Here is a 12,791-nt window from a genome sequence, read left to right on the forward strand (position 1 = left end):
GGATTGAGGGGGGGTGCTGTTTCAATTTTTGCCTCAGGTGGCACGAAGGCTATGTGTTTCCCTGTCCCTTTCCACAAAGTAGGGGGCCCAAGCTGAGCTCTTGCACCAGGGCCCATGAGCCTTTAGCTACGCCCCTGGAGACAGTCCATAAGGCAACTGGAGACCGTACAGACAAGTGACTGTCGAATCGCTTGAGTCGTTCCAGCTGACAACTTGTAACCAGGTATCGCTGTATCCGACCTTGCAGCCATGTGGGACGCCACTGTGTGCTCAAGTCGTAGGGCAACTCAATTACCTCTAACTTCTTAACCAGGTCACATATGCATTGGGAAGTGTAATTGCAATACACCAGTCAGCAATCTTATGCCTAACCCTCTATTGCCAGCACATCGATGATAAATAACCAAGCTGGGAACACCATATGCGATATTAGTTACGATTATTATTACCATCTAACATCGATGTCTTAGAACTGAACATTCTAATAACAAATTGGAAGACATCCACTGCTCCATAATGGGCCAGTGATTTTATCCACGCTGTCAATATACATTGCTGCTATATACAACTACCTCAGCCTCGATTTTACATTGTACTATATTTATTGCAATTTCTTGTGTATTTTTATCTCATATTTTATGTTTTTTTATATCTATCAATTTATGTCATATATCTGCATTTTTTTTATAATAAATTACTCAGGTGTTTAACTATGAATCGGGCTTCTTTTATTCTCCTTGTGGTCCAGGTGGTGAGTCACATTTCTTTTTGACTGGGTGAGTCATTAGGCTTAGTAGCACCCATTCCATAGTTTTCGACAGAGTGAGCCACCATATCCCCTTATTCATTCTATTCGATTTGAATAAAAACTCATGACCACATTTGACACACTCAGATCAGAAATAAATGTGTCTCATGGATTTATGTCCTTCTACATCTCTTAAGAAATGTGGCCCTCAGACCTCTCTGCATGTATGGGCTGAATATCTATTAAAGGACTATAACAATTTCACATTCCTTATCTATAATTGCTACAACAATCTACTGCTACAATGGTTTGTCGTCGTCGTCCCCCCCCCACTCATATTCATCTGCTCATCACTAGTCCCATCTACCTCATTATGCCTACTTACTTTGGTGTATAAATATGTGCATCTTCAGATACTGTCTATAAAGATGCCTGAGGAAGAGGCCTAAGAAGTCTCGAGAGATTGCAATTGTGTCATCATCTTTTCAGTTTAAAGGTTTCAAGCACTGAGGAATGTCAATTTTTTTTATCTTCTCAGAGGCTGTTAATCTTTAATGCCCAGATTCCGAGGAACAGTAAAAGTTGTTTCCAATTTCATCTCCAATGCCTAATTGTAATTCTGACCATTCTACTCCAAGCAGACTACTGAAAATATGTTGGATCACATTGTTCCTATTAGAAATGGACAATAAAGCTGTAGAATCCCAATGCAAAGCTTAGTTTTATAACAGCCATATATTTTAAGTGCATCTCAGGTAGCTATGGAGAATGTGCAGAAGTAGCCTGGAAACAAAAAGGTTTTTAAACCCCATTTTTTTAAAGGGCTTCTATAACCAGAAATACTGTTATGTAGCTGACTGATATAGCGATGCGCTAATGTCAGCACTACATAACAGTGTGTTTTTTACCTTTCTCCCTGCAGCCGTTCTGATAAAATAAGCACTTTTATTATATGCTAATGAGCCTCTAGGTGCTATGTGGGCATAGAATCAGCACCTAGAGGCTCCGTCCACTCACCCTTTATCCCGCCCAGGTCCCCTGTTCTGCCCGCCCAGCTCCTCTTGATTGATGGCACGGTCCACCGCATCGTCGACGAAATCCCGCGCCTGCGCCGTTCACTTCTGTCTTCCGCGCAGGCGGAGTGAGTGAATGATGCGCTCCTGGTGCCGGATTCCTCACTGCGCCTGCGCCGACTACGTCACAGTGAGGAAGCCGGCATCATGAGAGCGGCCTTCACTCACTGCGCCTGCGCCGAAGACATAGATTTAAAATTAATTCTCCAATTGTTCTGGCGAGTTTTGCCAGTTTCCCCCCATTAGGCAGCACCGTGTTTCCCTATATTGTTGCTCCTTGTGTCCAATTACCGTACTTTCCATCAGATGTTGATTTTGCAGTGTAAACTTGGTGACAACTGCCTGTCCAAATTTGTGAATATCTGGTCACGATTTAGATGTGTGCATTCAGAGAATAGCTAGGGGCGCTGCCGGGGCTTGTGCTCTAGGTGCTGAATATTAAGTAGGGTACAAGCCACTTTGTCACAGGGTGGCCACCCAGCCGGTATGCACAACCAAAGACTAGTGCTGATAATATTTTTTTTTTACCGGCAATGTTTTTATGTTTTTTACCTGTGTTTTTGTGTAAGGGGGCATTATATTGTGTTGGGCACATCAGGGGACATTATACTATATGGGGGCATACAGTATAATGTAAAAAAAAAACAGTAAAGTGCATTTTATTTTAAAATGCAGAACTCAAAGAATGATGAAAGAATTGGTGTCATGTTAAGCCACATCCCCCAAAGATGCCCCCAAAACCACACCCCTTTTTTTTACTGTCATGGCTAGGCCACTTGCATACAGGGCAGGGGCAGCGAGCTGATTAGTGGGGGTCCAACAAGCAGAACCCCAGTCCATCAGCTGTTTGAGAAGGCCCGGCGCTCCTGCAAGCACTGTGGCCTTCTTGCAACTTACCCTATGGCAGTGACGTCACGAACATCAGTCATGTGGCCTAAGTGCAACTCAATCGGATAACCCCATTACGGAAAGTATAGGCAAATTAATCACAATGGCTGCATAACATAGAGCCATCTAATGCTAAACCAGAACAGATTAGAAACCAGAAATTACTGCTTTTGCCAGCTGGAAACTGGCCCTGGAGAAAAATAAAATCTAAAAATTGTCCTAATGTTGTTGGCATGGCTAAGTTGGCAGCAGGGAGGGCCTAAGCAAGTAGGGGAGCTGCAGGGTCAGCAGACCGTCAGTCGCATTGGTGGTAGCTCTATAGTTAAATATACAGTGCCTTGAAAAAGTATTCATACCCCTTGAACTTTTCCACATTTTTTTCACCTTACATCCACAAACTCAAATGTATTTTATTGGGATTTTATGTGATAGACCAACACAAAGTAGCAATTATGTGTGAAGTGAACAGAAAATGATGCATGGTTCTCAAAATGTTTAATAAATAAAAACCTGAAAAGTGTGGCGTGCATTTGTATTCAGCCTCCTGTACTCTGATACCCCTAAATAAAATCCAGTTTGACCAATTGCCTTCAGAAGTCACCTAATTAGTAAATAACGTCCACTTATGTGTAATTTATTCTCAGTATAACTAGATCTGTCTGTGAAAGCCTCAGAGGTTTAGTGAACATTAGTGATCAAACAGCATCATGAAAACCAAGGAACACATCAGACAGGTCAGGGACAAAGTTGTGGAGAAGTTTAAAAAATAAAAAGAATATTCCAAGTTCTGAACATCTCACGGAGCACTGTTCAATCCATCATTCAAAAATGGAAGGAGCATGGCACAACTGCAAACCAACCAAGACATGGCCATCCACCTGACCTGACAGCCCAGGCAAGAAGAGCACTAATTAGAGAAGCAGTCAAGAGGCATATGGTCACTATGTAGGGGCTGCAGAGATCCACAGCTCAGGTGGGAGAAACTGTCCACAGGACAACTATTAGTCGTGTACTCCACAAATCTGGCCTTTATTGAAGAGTGGCAAGATCAAGAAGAAAACAATTTTTGAAAGCAAGCCATAAGAACTCCCATTTGCAGTTTGCCAGAAGCCATGTAGCGGACACAGGATTGGAAAAACATGATTGCTTAATTTCAAAATCAATGCCATGCTTTACCACAGGTGTTGTGGTATTGCAGTGAAGCCCCATTCAATTCAATGGTGTTGAGCTACAATACCAGACACAACCCATGGACAGGTGTAGTGCTGTTTCTGTTAGAATTAGCCATGTTTTTCTAATTAAAAAAAAAAACCTTTAATGTGCATTTATTAAATTTGTAGTAGAACCCCATAGAACAAGTATTGCTTTGAGTTTCTTTTAATTATGTCAAACAGACAGGCTCTAAAAGTACAAGTCGCCATACATACCACCATTTCCAGCGCCTCACTCAGTAGACCATTTCTTTTACTGTGTAGGTAGGCAGATGAAGTTCCTGTCTTGGCCACCTTTATCCTAGCAAGTCTAGCTTTCTGTATAAGAAAATAAATATCCATTGTTACCATAATATTTCATTGTTTCATCAAAGCTGTATACAATCATAAAAAAAAAACATTTTTTTTAAGAGTTGTAGCTATAGAGGTTTCAACAACAAGCTGGAAACTATAAAATGTATCTGAAAGAATAAATGGACCTAGAAGCAGTTATCAACAACTGTAACGAAGCCTATAGAATTTTTTACATTTACCGCGTGCTACTATCAAGCCTTAATTTTCACTGTAATGACCTCAAGGGTGTGAACTGCATCAGACTGCATTAGTAAAGAAGAATTCATTTTGAGGGCCATCATTATTTGCAGGGTCTTCACATAATGTCCATGTGAGATTCATTCTATGGCACTGCAGGTCACATTACACTGAAATCAATGAAGAGTCCAGTAAAATTCTCAGTAGTGAAGTTCTCCAGGGTTACAGAAATCCATGGGCTTGCCTTTCCACCAAAACAACCCCATTCAAATGAATGAAACTGATTTTCACATCACAGAAGTTTTCTGCAACAAAATTGTGAGCAGAAAAGGCTAATCTACCTGGTTCGATCCACAGAAGAAATATAAAAGTACAAATTTCTAAAAATGTAATGCTTTCTTTGATAGAAAGCTTGCTGCATATGGGGTTGTGAAATCTATGCCTTGATAGGTCAGAGATGCTGCAGAGGGACAAGGTGGGCCTACTGACAATTGGGCAGGTGGTTTCAGTGTTATAGTTGAGCTGTGTACATTGGTGCTATGTAGGCGGGAAGGAATAAAAAAAAATACTGTAAAAAGCCTTTTGTCATTGACTAAGAGAAATTGTACGGCACAGAATGAAGGAACGGGCTGGTGTGATAATGTGTTTGAGATTCTGCACACTCCTCTGTATCTGATAGAATGAGTCAAGCAGCAACTATCACAAGCATCAAACAGTACAGCTTTCTTTCAACACAGATCACTCATTGCAGATAGTGGACAAGTACTTGTAATTTGCCTAATCAAAAGCTCCAAGTTTTTTTTGGTTGCTCGTATTCCCGCTTCAAGAGAAGCCGGATCCTCTGCTATTCTTCTCAATCATAAAAGGTAAATATGTGAAAATAGAACCTGTCGTAATTATATTTGGGCACATTTTATACTGTAATCTTTCCAAGAGCTCATGCAGAACTGCGCCTCTCTCCCTCTAATTATTATTAGTTAATTACATTTGGAATTTAAATGGAAGCCAAGTGTTGTAATTGTAGAGGTAAATATCGCCGCCAAGAGTGGAAAATAATGAGCCATTCATGAATACTCTGCATTTGTATTGCTCTCCTATCAGGCACCTTTTTCAGTTCCTTAAAGAAGAACGAGGTCTGGCTCTCAGGTGGTTAGGTCTTCTGACCTGCTCTACATGGATCCCGGCTGTGTTCAAACCGTCCGAATATGCTGCAAAAAGTCCAATATGGATCCAGCGAGTAAAATCAAGAGATTTTTATTTCTTCCATTAAAAATACAAGCGATAAATTCTCCTACCTAACAATCAACGCGTTTCAACCTTCAAAAGGTCTTCTTCATTGATTCATAGTATAACATTGTTATAACTTGATGCAATAGTATAACCCTATTGCATCAAGTTATAACACAATTAATCTGTTAACAAAAACTATCTTTTCCCAATAAAGTAGGAGGACCCTAAACCAGTCCAGAAACGATAAATTGTTGAACTTAGGGGGAAATGTATCATTATGTATTCTTTTGGCTTAGATTTGTGATTGTCAATGCATTTGCTACTTTTCTAGTTGTAATCTGCATTTCATATCACCCCTCGCCAAGTCTGGTCAGAAGGAGGAGTGACGAGGGTGGAGTGAGGGTGAGGTAAGGGTGGAGTGAGGGTGTGGTTAGGGTGGAGTGAGGGTTTGGTTAGGGTGGAGTGAGGGTGAGATAAGGGTGGAGTGAGGGTATGGTTAGGGTGGAGTGAGGGTTTGGTTAGGGTGGAGTGAGGGTGAGGTAAGGGTGGAGTGAGGGTGTGGTTAGGGTAGAGTGAGGGTTTGGTTAGGTTGGAGTGAGGGTGTGGTAAGGGTGGAGTGAGGGTGAGGTAAGGGTGGAGTTAGGGTTAGGTTGGGGTGAGGGTGTGGTTTGGGTGGTGTGAGGGTGTGGTTAGGTTGGAGTGAGGGTGTGGTAAAGGTGGAGTGATGGTGTGGTAAGGGTGGAGTGAGGGTGTGGTTAGGGTGGAGTGAGGGTGTGGTTAGGGTGGAGTGAGGTTGTGGTAAGGTTGGAGTGAGGGTTTGGTTAGGGTGGAGTGAGGGTGAGGTAAGGGTGGAGTGAGGGTGTGGTTAGGGTGGAGTGAGGGTGTGGTTAGGGTGGAGTGAGGGTGTGGTTAGGGTGGAGTGAGGGTGTGGTAAGGGTGGAGTGAGGGTAAGGTAAGGGTGTAGTGAGGGTGAGGTAAGGGTGCAGTGAGGTTGTGGTAAGGTTGGAGTGAGGGTGTGGTAAGGGTGGAGTGAGGGTGAGGTAAGGGTGGAGTGAGGGTGAGTTAAGGGTGGAGTGAGGGTGTGGTTAGGGTGGAGTGAGGGTGTGGTAAGGTTAGAGTGAGGGTGTGGTAAGGGTGGGACCATCGACCCCAGCTAATTCATCATTTATATAGAAACTGGCGTAAGTAATGACTGAAACCTACGGCAGCTGTGAGCTACCATAGATTCCATTCTGGCACAAGGAGAGCTGGAAAAGGAGTCATGCACACGACCGTATGAATTGTGTGGTCCGCAAATTGCAGATCCACAAAATACGGATACCGTCCGTGTTGCAACCGCATTTTTTGCTGACCCATGGACTTCAGCAAGTCTGTGGGCCGCATTTTGCAGCCAAGTATAGGATTTGTTCTATCTTTTTGTAGAACGGACATACGATGCTGAAAGCACATGGTCTGTATGTCCGTGCTGCAAAAAGATAGAATATGTCCGCAAAATGTGGACTATAGGCTAAAAATGGTCAAAGAAAATGCGGACGGCACAAGGACCAGGACGTTCGTGAGGTGAGTGAGGCCTAAATTACAGGCCTACCTATCAAGGTGACACACGCTGGCCTTGATGTTGGAACTCATGAATTGACTTCCCTTCTCAAGATCACATTTTGGGCCATGAGGATAACTTTGGGCTCATACATGCTTTTTTAAATATAATTAGTAAGAATTAAATAAGTAAGATCCAGCTCCAGCTCTTCCGCTAAGTTGTCTTCCATTAAACCACTTACTGCTGTGGGACACTTCATAGAGATCAGAGACGGTATGCTCCTAGGAATCCATAGGAGGAATTATCTATCAGCTTCTCCTTTTATGTATTTAATGCAAATTCTTAATTAAGCACAGCTCTCCTGCGCACCGATGAGTTCAGGGAAATCTGTGCTTAGCTCCGACATTGTTCATTGCCGCTTATTTCCATTCATATCCAGGGCTTTAGCCTTTACACTTTCCTAGGTTTCTGGTCTCATGGGGGGCTCGTGTTAATGTATCGGACCACTATTGAGCAGCAGATTACTATTGCTGTCTGTGTCGCATACAGTAATTCAGCGTGAGTAATAACCAGTGGTGAGATTATATGCAACAAAGCGGTGGGTGAAAAAAAAAAGAATATGTAGACTGCAATAAATCATTCAGATGTAAAAACAACGAGGTGGAAAAAATATTTTCTCACAGTCAGACTAAAATGCCGTGCTTAACAATTCCTGACTGAAATGATTGCCTTGGATTTTGGTGGCTGAATTTACAAAGTAGTCGTAATCTATCACTGATGTGACTCATGACTGTGTTGAAAGTTTTTAATACTTTTTTTTAACATTATGGCTATTATATTGTTACTGTGTCATGTTCACACAGGGTATCCGAGCTGTGTTTTTGTGGCAGCTGTATCCTACCTTTTATGCATTGTGTTGGTTACTAGAATGAATTGTGAAATAAAAGGGGGCTCTTCACAGTCTTGCAGGTAGTGGATTTGATGCATGATTAATGAATGGTGATTAAGATACAAAGGATTGCACTCACCTAATTACAATAGGTTGTCCTAAAGATAGACACAATGCTATTGGGGGAGGGGGTGCCCACTGATGCTGATCACTCCTATGCTATCAAATTATAAGCAACTAAAGGAGGAACCTTTAATTCTTGGTTTTTGGGGAGAAGGGATGATTAACCCCTTCAACCCCGGGCCTGATCAGCCCAAGGAGAATGGTCCCCGCTGTAGCTGCCTACTCCAAGATCTCTAATGTCAGTGGTGTTGAAGGTGACGTGATGACGTGTCGATGGACGTCACGTAGGTGCCCACAAGAGAGGAAGAGGAGGGGAGTTCAGAGGTAGAGACAGAGCAGCAGATAACGAGGAGAAGGAGGAGAAGCAGGCAGAACTCGCAGTGCACAGGAGGCAAAAAGCAGACTGAAAATGTATCTGGAATGAGCCATCCACCATGCACGGTCACATCTTGTGCTCCCAGGACGCCAGCACATGGCTCTGCAGTCTGGGCTTTTTTTAACGCGTCCGCTGCTGACAATAGTGTTGCCATCTGCAGCTTATGCTGTCAAATCATAAGTCGCGGTAAGCCCAAATCTCACCTAGGGACAACCGCCTTAAGAAGGCACCTGGCCTCCCATCACCGACCCCAGTGGGAGCAACACCGTCAGAAACGAGAAAGCCACACTCCCGGTGCTCCACGTCCTGCCTCTTCTCCTTCTCCTCTCTCCTCCCATTTGTCCTCCACTCCACCTTCCACCATGCAGTCATCGCGTTCACCTGGCAAAAGGCCGGCTTTCGTGGCCCACATGTTCGAGCGTAGAAAGATGATGATGCCAGATAACCCTCTTGCCCAACGGCTGACCGCCGGCTTGTCGGAACTGCTAGCCCGCCAACTACTGCCATATAAACTGGTGGAGTCGGAGGCCTTTAGAAAATTTGTGGCCATTGGCACACCACAATGGAAAGTCCCCAGAAGGAAATATTTCTCCCAGAAGGGCATCCCAGAGCTATATGGCCATGTTCAGCGGCAAGTTAATATATCTCTGGCACACAGTGTCGGTGCCAAGATACATCTGACACGTGGTCTAGCAAACACGGGCAGGGAAGGTACATAACTTTTACTGCCCACTGGGTGAACCTTCTGATGGCCGTGAAGCATGTAACCCGTGGCACCCGTGTGGATTTGGTGTTACCGCCACGGATTGCATGCAGGCCTGCCTCTTCTTCTCCTCCTTCTACTCCATCCTCCGTCTCCTCCTCGGCTGACTCCTTCTTTTCCACTGCTACCGCCTCTTCCGCTGCATCCCCCAAGCTCCCCAGAACCTATTCGACGTGACAGGTGAGACGTTGCCATGCTGTGCTGCGGCTGTTGTACCTGGAAGCCAAGAGCCACACCGGTCCTGCACTGCTTTCAGCTCTGCGGTCACAGGCCGATCAGTGGCTAACCCTGCTCAATTTCCCAGATAGCAAGAAATTGTGCTGCAATTTTGAAAATGACTTGCTAAGCTATTGCAGACTTGCCAAGCTTCACAAGTATGTTGCAAACTTGCAGCAAGTCTACTTTGCAAGTCTCCAGAATAACTTGCTTTTGCAAACTTGCTGCAAGTTCTCGTTAAGTTATTATGCTCTTGCTAGAGACTTGCCAAGCAGATTTGCTGCAAGTTGAAAAAGTGTCAACTAGAATTTGTGCTGCAAGTGCTTTGCAAGTGTACAACTTGCCAGAGAATGTGTGCAGCAAGTTAACAAGACTTACAATTTAACCCTGCCACAAGATTGTGGCAAGTTATCCTTGCCAGGGCCGTTTCTAGAGGCGGGCGAGGGGTGCGACAGCCCGGGGCACATCCCTTTAGGACAGAAGAGGGGGGGTGTCATCAGCAGGGCCCAGCGCCGGAGGGGGGCCCTTTCTGTCCGGAGGCAGCAGGACTGGAGATGAGCGCTTCCATTGTGGAAGCGCTCATCTCCAAATTCATCTGTATCGCCGTCTTTAGGACAGCGATACAGATGAACGGTGCAGAGGAGCAGGGGAGAGGCGTCTCCCTTGGCCCTTCCTCTGAAAGGCTACAGGTTTAGTGCCTGTAGCCTATCAGAGGCCGGTGCAGGCGGCGCGATGACATCATCGCGCCGCCTGAGCCGTACAGACCGGGACACAGGCCAGAAGAGGCCTGCATCGCATCGCTAACCAGCATAAGGTAAGTATATGTGTTTATTGTTTTTATTATAGTACAGTATGGCAAGAAGGGGGGTGGGGCCCTATATACTGGCACAATATGGAGGGGGACTATGGGGGCCCTATATACTGGCACAATATGGAGGGGGCACTATGGAGAAGAGGGAAAGCACTATGGGGGCCCTATTTACTGGCACAATATGGGGGGGCACTATGGTGAAAAGTGGATGCATCTACTGGTGGCCCTATAAACTGGCACTATATGGGGGGACTATAGAGAAGAGGGGAAGCACTATGGGGGCTCTATATACTGGCATAATATGGAGGGGGCGCTATGGAGAAGAGGGGAAGCACTATGGGGACCCAATCTACTGGCACAATATGGGGGGGCACTATGGAGAAGGGGGGAAGCACTATGGGGGCCCAATATACTGGCACAATATGGGGGGCACTATGGAGAAGAGGGGAAGCACTATGGGGTCCCAATATACTGGCACAATATGGGGGGGGCCCTATGGAGAAGAGGGGACGCATCTACTGGGGGCTCTATATACTGGCTCTCATTATGGGGGGCTCTATGGAGAAGTGGGGGGTAAAGGAGCACTATGGGGGCATTTACTGGGGGCCCTATTTACTGGCACACATTATGGGGGGCACTATGGAGAAGTGGGGGAGAAGAGCACTATGAGGGCATTATATAGGGGCATTTAATACTGGCAACCATAATTGGAGGACACTATGGGGACAGGGAGGAGCACTATGGGGCATCTTCTGGAGGCACTATATAGGAGTATTTTATACTGTCACAAATTATAGGGGCACTATGGGCACCTAAGTTCAACTGGGGACAGTAACTGTTTTTCTAGTGGCACACAGTACGGGTCATTGGAACACATGAGGGCATTCTGGGAACATTGGCTCTACTGGGGGCACTAAGTTTTTTTTTTGTCTTTTTTTACTGACACACAACGGGGCATTTTTTGCACTGGCGCACACTATAAATAGAATTATTACTACCAGGGGCATTATGGTGGGCTTTATTACAACTAGGGGACTATGGGAGCATCATTACCGTACTTCTGGGACACAATTACTGTTGGGGGCACTGTAGGAGCACTATTACTACTAAGTGCACTCTGGCACAGTATTATCACTATTGTTGGGATTTTTGGGAGCACTATTACTGTGGGGGCACCCTGGCACAGTATCAGCTTAGCACAGTTGTTTTTGGGGGACATTATGGTTACACTATTAGTGTCAGGGACACTATTTGCTGGGTGCAGTTATTTTTTAGAGCATTGTGTTCCAATAATTATTGAAGGGGGCGCTATTTGTGTGTAACTAGTATTTTCAGGGGATTTATCAGTTTATGCAGTATAGTTTTGGGGGTGCATGATGGGATGTTGAGAAGGTGGGAGGATGATGGAAAAGTAGGAAACTAAGATGTCTGTCAAACTCTGCAGAGAGAAGAGATGGCTGAAATAAATCATCATGGCGGTCTGGTCTGAATGGAGAAGATAAAGAAAGAGAACATCTACATCAAAGGAGACGTCACTGGATGTAAGAGGTATGTGGGGCTGTATTAGGCTACTTTCACAACTGCGTTGGTGATTCTGCCAGGCTGTTCCAGCTGAGAGCAGACTGCCGGCATTCACTGGATCCGACACTGCTGGATGCAGACTGAATGCCCGCCGCCCCCATCAACTACAATGGGGTACGGCAGAAATCCGCCCACAATCGGGTAGGGGGGGCGCTTTTTTGATGTTCGCCCTGTTGGTAAGTTTCCCTAGAAACTGCCCTGATCCTTGCTATCTGGGTTGACAGTTGGTAAAGTGGTGTGCGACATCGGTGACAATCTGCTGAGCGCGCTGAAACAGGGCAAAATAAAACACGTGCCGTGCATGGCACATGTCCTTAGTCGTGCAGCGATTCGTTGCCAAATACCCCGGGGTCCAGGACGTCTTGCGGCAGGCCAAGAAAATCTCTGGCCATTTTAGAAGATCTTACCCGGCCATGGCTCGCCTTGCTGACATTCAGCGGCGACACCACCTGTCCTTCAGACGTCTGATTTGTGACTGCCTGATGCACTGGAACTCCACCTTGTATATGCTTGATAGGCTGCACGCGGGTGATAAAAAACTGAAGGTATACAAACAACATCTCTTAGCAACCATCCGTAAAAAACGCATCGCATCCGCACTTACTTGCGGATGCGATGCGATTTTCACGCAGCCCCTTACACTTCTATGGGGCCAGCATTGCATGAAAAAAGCAGAATATAGAACATGCTGCGATTTTCACTCAACGCACAAGTGATGTGTGAAAACCAACACACATGTACACAGCCCCATTGAAATGAATGGGTCCGGATTCCGAGTGGGCGCAATGCGTTCGTATCCCGCATGGCACCTGCG

At 45.2% G+C, this 12,791-nt stretch overlaps 1 protein-coding gene across 2 annotated transcripts in view; it reads right to left on the minus strand.

The window, feature by feature from the left end:
* Nucleotides 1-12,791, minus strand: part of KCND3 (potassium voltage-gated channel subfamily D member 3) — a 421,590-nt gene that overhangs the window by 33,833 nt on the left and 374,966 nt on the right. For both annotated transcript variants that reach the window (XM_040423873.1, XM_040423874.1), the window contains exon 3: nucleotides 4,140-4,238. In XM_040423873.1, coding sequence (XP_040279807.1) covers nucleotides 4,140-4,238 — 99 coding nt within the window. The remainder of the gene's footprint in view (nucleotides 1-4,139; nucleotides 4,239-12,791) is intronic.

This window comes from Bufo bufo, chromosome 3 (assembly GCF_905171765.1).
Source record: "Bufo bufo chromosome 3, aBufBuf1.1, whole genome shotgun sequence".
Lineage (NCBI taxonomy): Eukaryota > Metazoa > Chordata > Amphibia > Anura > Bufonidae > Bufo > Bufo bufo.